The following is a 12,992-nucleotide window of genomic DNA, read 5'->3' as shown; positions in this document are numbered from 1 at the left end:
TTCCAGTAACAACAAGAGAACAAGTCCTCGTCTTCTTCCTGGGATGCCATTGTCTTCTGTCTTTGCACTTAACTGTATGTGCTGATGCCATGTTTGGGGTTTGTTTTGTAGGCCCTGTTATGAAGGAGCTGACAAGACTGAATTTTTTTGATGAAAGTGTAACAAGAGAGTTGCTGTTTCACAGTATTCACGATGCTGTCCTTGCTTGCCAAGCGAAAGATGGGTCTGCTGCACAGGCTGACTCCAACCTTTGAAGAGTGGCATCGAGCAGAATGGGAGCCAGATTTCTGCTGATGGACACTCTTGCTGAATATTTAATTTGCACAGTTTGAAGAGAGCCTGAGGCTGTTTGCATCTACGGGTATGGGGTGGTGCTTATTTTTTGTAGGGAGAGTGGATAAGGAAATGGAAGCCTTCATGCTCTTGAATTTTTTCCTTCGATCAGGGTATAACCTTCCAATAATACACAAGCACAAAATTATGCAAGAAAAGAAAATTCAGTGTATTCTGCTGCAATCAGAATCTGGTGGACAAGGTGACATTCCTATTGAGAAAATGGGCACTTTAACTCACTATAAGTGGGAGCTTGCAGCAGGTAACTGTTCTGCAAGTGCAATACACTGTACCAGTGTCTTTAAAGAACTTTTTTAGATGACTTTTAAAGCCTGATGTCAACATCTGCATACAACAGATTCATAAAATTTGTAATAATCTGCCAGCTGGATTGATGAATCCACGCAGGTGGCATTTAGCTGCTGCTGTTTTTAAATCTGGGTGGTAGAGTTGTATTTTTAAAAATACCTAATGTGTCTCAGCTATACCCAATTCTTCATTTTTGCTCTAAGTGAACTTCAAGTCAGAAACTCATTGTTTAATTATTACATTATCGGTATGGTACCTGCACTGCCAAAACTCAGGCTTTCTAGACAAGAACACAGCTGATTTTAAGCTAAACTTAATTTAGCTTCAAAGTTTGAAGACAAAACTGGTTTAAGACAGGAATGAAGCCTATTGAAGTTAGGAACTGATGCCCTATATGCAGTCTCATAAGCTGGAATGAAAATTTAAGCAAGGTCTAAAGTCACAGTGGTCCAAAAAAAAAAAAAAAAAAGTACTTTTCTGTTGCCCATCTTCCTCCCAGTAGTGCTGCTTCTGCCTCAGCTTTTAAGTGCTTTGAGAAATAAAACCTCAAAAATGGTACATGTTTGGGTTTTTAAAAGAAACAGTAGCATGGGGTTTCTTTGTCTATTGTCAGCCTGGTGGCTGTGGAACTCCCTCACTTCAGGTGAGAGATGAAAACCATGGACATCATGCAAAAGAAATCTTCAGTGCCCCTGTTTCCCTCACAACAGTCACTGTGAAACTCAGCAGAGGCAGGAACCTAAAAGTGTTTCTCTGTAGGTTATTTTGAGAGCACAGGGCAAGCAAAGCATTGGTGCCATTTCATTCAGCACCCTCGAGTCACAGGTCCTGTGCATAAGGAATAACCTTCCTCACTTCTGATCACAGAATGTAATACTCTTGTTTTATTTCAGGCTCTGTTCAGTTCAGGCTTGCTTCAGGTAAACTGCTTCCCAGGAACCAGGGAAGTCAGGGAGGATATTTTATTTCCTCAGACTCCCCTACTCATAGGGATGGGAAGCTTTCTGCATCAGAAATTGCTGCTTAGCTGGAGTTCAAAGGATGAAGTGCATGCATGTCAAGACATTGTGTGTGCTTATTTAAACAACTTTTTGGTACATTTTATAATAACTAGTTCAAAAAACCTTTTTATCTACATACAGTATATTTTTCTACTTTCAGCTTGTCGCAGCTTCAGTTTTTAACTCTGTAATCTCTTCAGTTCACCTTGAAATCCTGTCAACTTCCAAAATAAAGTGATGTCACTTCCACTCTATCTTGGTGAGACTCTATATGAGGGACAAGCTCAGGGCCCCAGATTCAAGTGTTTGATGCCAAGGGAGGGGCCAGGAGAGGTTTCCACCTCCAGGCAGATCGTCCCTGCTGTGCTGGTTCCTGCTCCTCACTTCTGCCACCTCCATGAGTTCTCTCCCTGTCAGGCATACAACTGAAGCTGGAGCTCTCATCCTGGTAGTAAGAGCTGCACTTCCTGGGGACCTGCTGAAACGCTGGACTAAGAACCTTTGCCCAAGAAAGTCCCACTTGCCAGACCATGCAGAACAAGTGCTGCAACTCCCCAGCTGTACTGGTACCTCATCCCATAGAATAAAATTTGGCAGCTTTTGCTCAGCTCTTCCTGTGCTTGGCTGCCACCACCTGAAGCACTGCTCCCCCCGGGAGCCTGACAGCCCCCAAAATGGGAACCCACTTTCTCTTCCCCGCACTGATTAACAACCCAGTACCTAAATCATCCCTTAGGCTTGTCAGTCCAGAATAAACAACCTTTAACCTTTTAACAGGGCTCCAGTTTGTCTGCAGGGACTGGGGAGTGCCTCCCCCCTGCTGCTGAAGCCCCACCACAGCAGATGACACTGGATGGCCTAAATCTGGGTCGGTACCTCATAATAATCAGGGTCATGCTCCTTCCCCCTCCTTTTTTTACAAGACGATAATTCAGGATACTGGGTAAGATCCAAACTCTTTCTCCATACTTCACTTACCCTTCTCAATTAAAAGCTACACTTGATTTCAAGTGCTGCTCCTGGTAAATAGAGATGCTGTCAGTGCTGCTTTCTGAAAATTCTGTCCCACCAATAAACTTGCATCCCTCCCTAAAATGTTCTTCCTGAAATGACAGACAAGTATTGAGATTGCCCAAGTTTCCCTATCAAGATACTGACACCAGCCAGAATCCTAACCCAGTCCATGGCTGCAAACGCTCCCTATTGCACACACTTCCTCTTTCAAAAAAAAAATAAAAAATAAAAGTGGCTTCATACTTTAAGCTTGATAAATTCATGGGTCTCATTTTGATACAACTGATAATAAAACTTCTCTCACTTCCAAGACAAAGCAGTTTCCAAAAGCATTTTTTTCCCTCAAGTATTTCTTTAAGCTCTTCCTGCTCTTCCCATGAAACCATTTCAACACTCGAAAGAAAAGGAAAATGGAAGGCTGTTTTTTGTTGAGCACACCCAGCTCTACAGGAACATGTCAGATGAATGAGGTTTAACCTTTCAAGGCTGCCTGTGGCCAACAACTCCCAGCCACCACTCAGCTACAGCGCACCAGGACCCTGGCAGGGTCATCTGTGTGCAGCAGCATCTCAGACAAGTCAGACAATGAATCAAAGTGCTCACTACCAGACTGAGATGTCAAACTCTTACAGCAGGATCAGGGAAAAGGAATTTTCCATCCCTTAGCACTAAGAAATTACACCTTCCTCCTCCTTGACCCATTCACTGTTTTGTAAGACAATACAAAGAATCTCAGCAAACAGGATAGAAAAACCACTGAAGATAAAAAAAACAACTTGTGATGGTACCAGAGCATTCATCAAGGGCAGGAAAAAATGTCCCTTCCCGTTTTCTCTGGGCTGGACAATTACTCAGGCCACCACACATGCCTTCCCATGGCAGCTCCTGTTTTCTTGGGACACACAAGCATTTCTCAGCACACCCAGAAACACTCAAGGGTCTTCCAGCATATCTATGGCTCAAATTTCAAGTTTTGGGGTGACCAGAGATCTAAACTTGGGATGTCTGACATTGCCCAGGTATCTGATTTTAAATTATCTGTGGCTTAGGCCATGCTGCTGTAACCTCACTGAGATCTTTTCCCTAGAGCAGCAACACTCCACTGGAGTAGAATACTCACAATGAATACACACCTACTGTTTGGAACATTCCATTTATTTCTAGCTTCCAAGAACAAAACACGAATCACTACACTTGGATTTTTGTTCCACAGAAAGTTTCAGGGGAACAGAAGAACCCTCCCAGGTATCAGTTGTAGGTCATGTAGCGGGGGGTAGCGCTGAATTTCGCGTACGATTTGATGACTTTGTTCACTGCCTCCAGGAAATCCTTCTCGGTGGCGATCTTCCGGCGCGCTCGGATCGCGAACATTCCTGCCTCCGTGCAGACACTGCGGATCTCGGCGCCTGGGAGAGACGAGCGGGGATAAACCACTCACCCCTGACTGCCAGGGGACACGGAGCACACACACAACTCTTTAGGTAAAGAAAGACATTCAGCTTACCTGTGCTGTTAGGACACAGTCGAGCCAGCAGCTCAAATCTGATGTCCCGCTCCACACTCATGGAACGAGCGTGGATCTTGAAGATGTGAGTTCGCCCCTGAAGGAAAGGGAGGAGGACAGAGGTGTCCATGGCATGAAAGAGGTGATGACTCCAGCCTGCAGCTGTCTGTGTCCACAGCACAGGCAAATGGAAAACACATTGTGCAACTGCTGCCCAACTGTGGTTTCCCATGTCTGGACTGGAATTACCAAGTGCCCATGACACTAAAGTAAGGAAGTAACTTTAAAAATGGCTTTCATCATAGCAGTACCTAAAGAAATCTCTCTCAAAAGAGCCGAACAAAAGGCACTCCAACTTCTGAACTAAACTGTGGATCTGGTTAAAGGATTTTTTCTCTGTTGAGGCAGGAGCATACAGTGATTACAGCTGCTTACCATGGCTTCTCAGCCAGGCTGGAATCTGTGCAGTGTGGGAAAACCTTTAGTACATCATTAATCCCCCCCATTTCCATGTAGTTTCACATAATTGAAGAGTGCTGCATTTGCTGATTCCCATAAACTTCCAGACAATGATGCCCTAACTGAAGAAACAGTCTGCTATGGAAACACACTTGGCAGTGAAATGGGAGTTCTCACCTCAAGATCAGGCAAGCTGAACTCTATCTTCCTGTCCAGCCTGCCAGGCCTCATCAGTGCTGGGTCCAGAGTGTCAGGCCTGTTTGTGGCCATCAGCACTTTGATGTTGCCACGAGGGTCAAACCCATCCAGCTGGTTGATGAGCTCCAGCATGGTGCGCTGCACCTCGTTGTCACCCCCGGCCCCATCATCGAAACGAGCACCTGCAGAGGAGACACACGAGGTTCACGGAGGGACAGGCAGCTCCAGGCCATGGACACTGAGGTGTCAGTGGCTGCAACACAGGACACCTGGGAAAATGATTCTGAAGTGCATACAGGATTTGTGATGAGTTAAAAGGTCCTTAGTACAAAAGGGCCTCTATCTCCCTACCTAACAACTGGCCAAACTGCTAGAATTTATCCATGTAGTTTGTTTGGTTTGCCCTTCCTGCAACCAAAATCGTCCTTCTCTCCTATCTATATAAACACAGTTCTACTTTCAAAGAACCTAAGCACTTTCTTTTGAGAAAAAAGAATACTGTTCAGGAAGTAATAAAGACGTGGAATGTAGTCCAGAAGCTGAAGGGGGTTTAGGTAAACAGCACTTTTTGTGAACAAAATAGAGATTCTTCACTAAAGTTCAGATAACCTGGGTGTTCCAAATGTGCAAAAATGGCTTCCCATATAAACTGCTTCCTGTCAGCTTCCTGGACAGGGGTTGTGCTGGGAGTAGTTTTGCTAGCTCAGTGTTTAAAAGCTCTTTTCTTGAAATGCAGCAATCCAGATACAGAACTACAAGAAAACCTGGAAGCTCTCACAGGAGATTAGAACTGTAGCTACTACAAACATACCTCCAATGGCATCAATCTCATCGAAGAATATAAGGCAAGCTTTTTTAGTTCTGGCCATTTCAAAGAGTTCACGAACCATTCGAGCTCCCTGAAAGGAAAAAAAAAAAAAAAAAAAAAAAAAAAAAAAAAATCAAGATTTTGTTAGAGATTTGAGGCATGTTAAAGGAAAACTATCAAAATCAAACTTTTCATGCTTCCAAATATTTCCAAATTTCCATTGAGAAAACTTCTTTTTATTTGGTCATATATATAATGGGACAAGTATAAAGCTTGAAGCAATTTATAAAGGAGAGAAAAATTACAGCTCTTAAACTCAGAAGTACAGATGAAGTAATGTACCTCAGGGCCAACTGAAAAATAAGTGGCTGAGTTGGGAGCAGAATCCCAATTCCAGAGTCCTCCTGAACTGCAGACCCAACTCTGTACTGCAAAATCCCTCTGATCAGTGACAGCAAAGCTGAGGTCATGTCACCACTGCCTGACCTGCAGTGATTTGTGTGACAGCTCCTGCACCTGCAGCTTCCAAGCACCTCCATCCCTTGCCCCCCCTGTGGTTCTGGTACCCACAAGGGCAATCTGCAAACCCCTCCACACTCCACCAGGTACTTGCTCTTACCTCCCCCACGTATTTCTGCACCAGCTCAGATCCGATCACTCTGATGAAGCAGGCATCAGTCCTGTTAGCCACAGCACGGGCACAGAGGGTTTTGCCTGTGCCAGGTGGCCCAAACAAAAGCACTCCTTTGGGAGGCTCAATTCCAAGGTTCACAAATCTTTCAGGCTGTAACAAAGGGAGCCAGAAGGTGAGGTTATGTGCAAATTAAAGATTATGTGCATCAAAGCGTATATACAAATTAAGGAAATCATTAATGAAGAGCAATATAAAGGAGGCTGGGCTGGATTTCACTTGGTAAAACCTGACTTCCTTTCATTAAGCTGTTTACACTCCATGACATTGTCTTTTCTTGCTTTTTCTGATGCTAACAGATGACCAGAATACTTCCAAAATAGTAGAAGCTTCAATCTAGAGGCTACTTACGTGAAGCAGAGGGGTTTCGACCACCTCTCTCAGCTTTTCAATCTGCTCTTTACAGCCACCAACATCACTGTAAGTGACATCAGGTTTTTCTTCCACCTGCACAACAAAGAGGTGAGTGAGCAGTTACCAGCCTGGTGCTGCAAATCTTTATGGGCTTTCAACAGCCCACAACAAAACCCAGCGAAAGGAATCACAAGGTAAAGCCACGTCAAAGTCAGTAAAGGCAACTCTCACTTGCATCATGGTGACTGTGGGATCAATCTTTGGAGGCAAGGGGATATGGATTTGGTACTTGTTTCTGTCCACCCTGGTGAGGAAGCATAAAAACTATTATTTTAACACTGGTTAAGTAAAGTGTTATGTAGAAACAACTCTGTAAATGAGAGTCTGAATTCTTGAACTGTTCTTTTCTCTGGCATCAAGAGAGCCCAGCCCTGAAAGCTAATAGTCAGGAGTCTAGATACGGGGATTCTTTCTGCAGAAAATTTTAAGGTTTCCAAATCTATTAATTCCAAATATTTTGAAAACTATATTTCAAAATATCCCACAGAGCAAACTGGCAAAGTACTGACTCTTAAAGTAACAGGTTTCATGTCCTCAATGAACATTTCCTGCCTGCCCTAAGTGTAACCTCAGAGTGACAAAGAAGGAGCCTACACAGTCTCTCTGAAAGCTGGGACTGTTGGGGCCCAAACTGAAAGGTTGCTGTCCAATGACACATGGGTTTTCACAATTTTTGTCAAAATAACATCAAAACAAGATTCCAGCAGAGCATACAGGTGAGTTACTGTCATCCAAGAGAAGGACAGTAGTGGTGTAATTTCAACCACTGCAAAAATTGGAAATGATTGCTTGTTGACCTATTAAACTACAATATGAGACAACTCAGAGAAAGCTTCAGTCTGCAAAGACTCACTAGAACACAAAGACTTTGCATACCCAACTCTCATGCCTTCTTCTATGTCAGTAGGCGCCACCTGGTCACTGAGATCCACCACGAACTTGGCAAATTGCTTGACATTGATAATGTACTTGGGATCCTCGGAGTCTGCATTGATGATCTTTGTGCACCTAACACACAAACACAATTGCACCTCCAGGCAGACAAACTGTTTGCTATCTGCATAAGCATCAAGAGTCACATTTTCCAAATACACCAGAACACCTGTTGTACTTGTGATTACACCATTACAGCATCATACAACAACTGCAGGAGTAAGTGCAAGTATGAAATACATCACACATAATCACTGTTCCTTCGTGATTCAGGGGTAAAAAGCACTTTCAATATGCACAACATGAACTTTCTTTTTTAACAGAAGTCCACACTTAAGCTATGAATCAGATTTCTAACTATGGAGCTCTACTGGAATGGTAAGAGTGCTCCCACCTTGCAACTTGCAATGGTTGCTCACTTTGGAGAGTTTGTTTATCTGCAGCCAGATCCCAAAGGGCAGGAGGAGCCAAGCCAGTGTCGGATTCCTTGATTCCTGCGTGCAGCACAAACAAGCTGAGGAGGAAGCAGCTAACTGGGATGTCAGCCATCCTTTCCACACCAAAACCTTAGAGATAACCCTGCAGGAATTTTGAGATACCTCCAAAACAAGGCACACACATATATTTGATGGATTTCCTAAAAAACAAGTTTCCTAAGGAAAGAGCCTGCATGAGTGTGCCAGCTGAACATTCAAATCCCAGCCTCGCCACCCTCTTAGACAATTTTGCAGAGTGGGGATGATTACAGCAGGACAGAGCATGGACAGTGGAAATTTACATTCCACTAAAGGAGTGAAACTCTCAAGTGCTTTCACTGAGCCCCAGTGCAAAGTATCAGAAACTAAGGGATCCACACAGATGAAAAACTCCATAAACCTTCCAAAACATGCATATAACAAGTACCATCTCCATGATGTATTTAAAAGAATCAAGATTATTTTACAAGAGAAACTGTGATCTTCGTGGGAGAACTGAGAGCCACTGCAGGATTAGCAACAGGGCAAAAAAAACCCATCACTGAATGAAAAATTAGGAAACAAATTAATTTTTATTACTACTTCATTATCTGGTCTCAGAAAGGGGCATTTGTTTCATACCACCATTATATATAAAAACCACTGCTTTGATTAAAAATGTGTTAAAGTACGTAATTACAAAGTCAGATGTACAGAGTAGTCCTGCCCAGTTGAAAAAAAAACACCTAACAAGCAAAAATCTCACACTACCAAATAAAGAGTGTTCTTTTGAGAAAAACATCATCTAAAAAACAATGCAGAAGTTGTTGGAAATCAACCTCTTACAATACTTGTTTTAGTACCTACGGCTCTTCTATTGAAAGCTTTCTAATACCAAAACATACCAGTGAGCTCATTGATTTTCTTAAGCAGTTGTTGAATATCATCTTCTACTTGCTTGATCTGCCTTGAGTACGTGCTCTGGCCCTGGAAAAAGAGTATCATGTAGCTTTCTTAAGTCAAATTATCTCATGTTTAGGAAAAAGTGACAAGAGCTGCTGCACATCAAGATGTTCAACAGATCTTGGTACAACAGCCAACCATTGATGACAGCCAAAAAAGACAGAATTAACTTCCAGTAACAATATTTCTGTTTGCAAAAGTGAAGTGCACCCACTCACAACTGACCAACTGGGAAGGTGGAAATTTTCCATGTTTGTAAACTTTAATAATTTGTTTTTCTTTTAAACCTGTTCAGCCTTGCTTTTTCAAACTATTTCTCCTAAAGTTTAAAAAAGACTTAGTAAATTCATATATACAGAGAATTCTGAACACACTTTCTGAAAACCATCTGTACCTTTCCATCATCCACAGAGGGCAGCAGAAGGAGCGAGGGGCAAATCAGAATTCTTGCTTGTGATGATTTTTTTTTTTTTTTTGATCCAGACCTGCCTAATACAGGCAGATTCAGACCCGGATTTGCTTTACAGTATCTCCTCTGCAGACCACTGGCAATAAAAAAAGAAGCTGCAGTGGGTACAGGCTGTATTTCAGAGCTGTTGAGGTTTAAGTCTCCTGTAGAATTTTTTCCCCCTCCCAAGTTGCTAGGAGACTAAGTGCTGAGTGCTTAACCTGGACAAAAGAACTGATAACTTAGTTTTGGGGGAGGGAAAAAAGCTCCCGGAGAGAGCTGAGGGTGGAGGGGTCTCGCGGCTCTTTTTCTTCTTCCGGGGGAAGCATCGATCGGGCCACGGCTGGCTGCTGGAGTCCACGGTTAACGAAGGAGTCTGGTCCTGGGAATTCTACCATCTGTTGGAGTGCCCAGGAATTCGGAGTTTCTTCGCTGTCCTGCTGGATTTTGGGTGAGCCCGGGTCCAGCCGCTGCGGCTTCTCCGGCACTGCCACCTCTGCCTGCCAGGACACCCCGTGCCTGCGGAGGACAGCCCACCGCGCCCGGCTTCCAGCCATCAGCGCCGGAGCTTCCACCGTTTGCCCTCGGGGTTCTTGGTTCTGTTCTACTATTGTTATAATTGCTGTTGTTTTTTGTCTGTCCTGTTATATTTACTAGTAAAGGACTGTTATTCTTTTTCCCCATAGCTCTGACTGAAAAGTTTTGTTTTTTAATCTTCCAAATTATAATAACACGGAGGGAAGGATTCAAATTCCTCATTTCCTAGAGAGGCCTGCCTCTCCTTAGCAGACACCTGTCTTTTCAAAACCAAGACAAGAGCAAACATACCTAAGCTGCAAGTTTCATCTTTCAAGAGTTCTTTTGCAGACCAACCGTAGTTCCCAGTGGAAAGGGTAGACTGGCGTTTTAAGCCTTATTGTCTGTGGAAAGTGCCTCCCAATATTATGTTCTTTTAACATGATGGCTAAAAGCAAGGCTATTTGGTGGGAAGAGAGGTCTTAAAACTATTGCATTAACCAAGAAAACTGGCCGGTGGAAAAGCCGTAGTAAAGCCTTGGCTGTTAGATCTCTGTGGCAATCAGCAATGAGATACAAAACAAAAACAGAGAAACAAACCCTTAATTACTTCCAGATTAACAAACCCAGGATTATTTTCAATGTTGCAGGAAGGTGAAAAGGGAGGGAAGATTTTGGCAGGAGAGAAAAGCCCTAGGAGAAGCAGTTACCCTCCACCTGCTAAGTGCACAGCCCTCCACTCCTGCACTGTATTCCCCAGAGGAACTGCTTTGTGTCTTTAACACTCCCACATGTGTGTGCTACTTACATAAGTTTTCAGCAAGGCAATATCTCCTTCATCAAGAGCTGAAAGGAGACAAAAGAGACTTAGCTTCCAGTTCTAAAAACAAAGCCAGCAGTATTAATTCTGCATCTGCAAGATCAAAACATGTATTTTGGAGAGATTCTTTTGAGTTTCCACTTTTCACTGAACCAAAGCGGAACAAAAAAGCATCAGATACACAAGAAAAATGAAACAGGGTCTCCAGCTACTCTCTTCAGTCCAAAAATCTGCACCACTCAAAGCTCATAGCAAGCGAACCATTTCGACTCTGCTTCACTCAGAGCAGTTTCCCAGGCTATGACTTCAAAAATGGGATGGGAAATATCACAACCTCATCTTTTAAACTTCTTGTTTCTAGATGTTCAAGAAAGCATCGATGAAAAACTGTCACCACTTTCCACTAGCGATGTCTCTGCACAGAGGTGGCTCCAGTGATTCCTCTCTATTAACTAAGAAAAACACCACTCTTCCAGTGTCACTCTCTGCCACACCACTCTCACATCACTTGCCATTTAACAGGCTTTCAACACCCCCATCTCCCTTCCCATCCCTGCTTCTTCTCTTGTCTAATTCCACTCTTTTTAAGACAGGTGCAGCCCAAACCACACAGTATTGGTGATCTGGGTGCAGCATGTGTTATTCAGGATTCTGAAGACCTTCTGTATTGATCCATATTTTCCTGACTATTTGTACCATCCCATTGATGGTTTTTTATAGCTACTGAACACTCTGTTGCTATAATTTAGAAATCTTTCTTGAATGGGAACAGTTCAAAGTCCATCACTGATTACATTTTGCACTGCTTGTGCTTCCAGATGCTTTATTAAATATTTACTAACACGAAATAAAAAGCCACAAAAAGTTAAAACACGAGGGGCGACCGGCAACTTTCACATTGTGCCGATATCCTCGGAAATCTCTGCCACCTTCCCTCTCCTGCCCCCCCCAGGAATTCGAATGAGAGCGGCAGCACATGGGCAGCTCTGTGGCGCTCCCCCCGGCAAGAGAAAGAAATTATCATGGAATCATCGAGGTTGGAAGAGACTTTCATGATCATCAAGTCCAGCCATCAACCCAGCCCTGCCCCTGTAACCCCTAAACGACATCATCCAGACGCCTCTTAAACTCCTCCAGGGATGGTGACTCCACCTCCCTGGGCAACCAATGTCTGACCGCCCGAAGTAAGAGGGTTTTTTCCTAAGATCTGATCTGAGTCTCCCCTTCTCGCCTTTAGGCCATTTCCTGGATTTCTCTCACCGCGGGTCCGGCAGAAGAGACCAGCCCCCACCTCACCACAGCCTCCCTTCAGGGAGACGTGACATTACTGTATCATGTATTGTACCACGTATTGTTTTGTTGGGTACTTTAAGTATAAAAGTAAGTAAACCACAAAAGGCATTTTTTTCTCTCACGATGAAGAAAATCGAAACTTTAGGAACCTTCTGTAAAAGAACCAGACTTAAAAGATAGATGGTCCCTTCCTGCCCCGAGGATCTCGGCGGTTTTCCCGGCCGGGCGCACACGGTTCTTGTCCCGCACCCTTTAGGCACGGCCGCCCCAGCCCCGCTCTCCCTCGGCGCTCCCGGGCTCAGCCCACACAGCGCCGGCTTCGTGAGGCCCGGCCGGCCCCGCTCCCCTCCCGCCAGCGGCACCGCCCGAGCCCGGGACCCAGGCCGGGACGGGGATGAGGGACACTCCGGGGGGGCGGCCGCAGCGCCAAAGCGCACATTAGAGACCTTTTTAATCCTTTTTGTCCTTTTCCCCCCCGCCGCTCCTGGCACCGACATGGCCGCCGGCGGTGCCGCCCCACTCCCGGCCCGGGCGCTGCTCGGAGAGCGTCCTCAGCATCGCCCCTCACCGCGGATGGGTTTGTCCTCCTTCTCCTCCTCCTTGGTTTTCCTCTGGTCGGCTCCCAGGTAATCCGGCATCGCGCCCGCCCGCCTTACGCAGCACCGCGCCGCTTCCGCCCGGAACACAAACCAGGGTGCACCGCGGCCCGCGCCCAGGCGACTCCTTCCCACCCGGCGCCGCGGCCGCCGCCGGGAGTTCCGCGCGGCGCCGCCGGTTCGTCCCGCGGCCCCGGGCAGCGCCGCCGGCGCCGCCCCGCGGGAGCCGCTCCGGCC

The 12,992-nt window shown here is 45.0% G+C and overlaps 2 protein-coding genes across 4 annotated transcripts in view; one reads left to right on the top strand and one right to left on the bottom strand.

Annotated features, from left to right (window-relative positions):
* SLC26A5 (solute carrier family 26 member 5) overlaps window positions 1-1,895 on the top strand; it is a 34,221-nt gene extending 32,326 nt beyond the window's left edge. For 2 of the 3 annotated variants that reach the window (XM_040062802.1, XM_040062803.2), the window contains one exon: window positions 112-1,856. In XM_040062802.1, coding sequence (XP_039918736.1) covers window positions 112-254 — 143 coding nt within the window. In that variant the 3' untranslated portion in view covers window positions 255-1,856. Of the gene's footprint in view, window positions 1-111 lie in introns of all 3 variants that reach the window. The other variant, XM_040062801.2, reaches the window with a different exon arrangement.
* A 1,899-nt stretch (window positions 1,896-3,794) lies between these two features.
* Window positions 3,795-12,881, bottom strand: PSMC2 (proteasome 26S subunit, ATPase 2). The gene is made up of 12 exons (XM_040061867.2): window positions 12,728-12,881; window positions 10,855-10,892; window positions 9,025-9,106; window positions 8,059-8,158; window positions 7,608-7,739; window positions 6,903-6,975; window positions 6,669-6,764; window positions 6,246-6,410; window positions 5,630-5,717; window positions 4,798-5,000; window positions 4,162-4,258; window positions 3,795-4,063 (listed from the first exon to the last, which is right to left on the bottom strand). Exons 1-12 carry the CDS (start codon window positions 12,795-12,797, stop codon window positions 3,906-3,908), a joined length of 1,302 nt encoding a protein of 433 aa, XP_039917801.1. The 5' UTR covers window positions 12,798-12,881; the 3' UTR covers window positions 3,795-3,905.
* Between the last annotated feature and the right edge of the window lie 111 nt (window positions 12,882-12,992).

Source organism: Hirundo rustica, chromosome 4, assembly GCF_015227805.2.
Source record: "Hirundo rustica isolate bHirRus1 chromosome 4, bHirRus1.pri.v3, whole genome shotgun sequence".
Lineage (NCBI taxonomy): Eukaryota > Metazoa > Chordata > Aves > Passeriformes > Hirundinidae > Hirundo > Hirundo rustica.
Note: the sequence above shows the minus strand (reverse complement) of the source record. Positions and strands in the feature narration are given on the sequence as shown.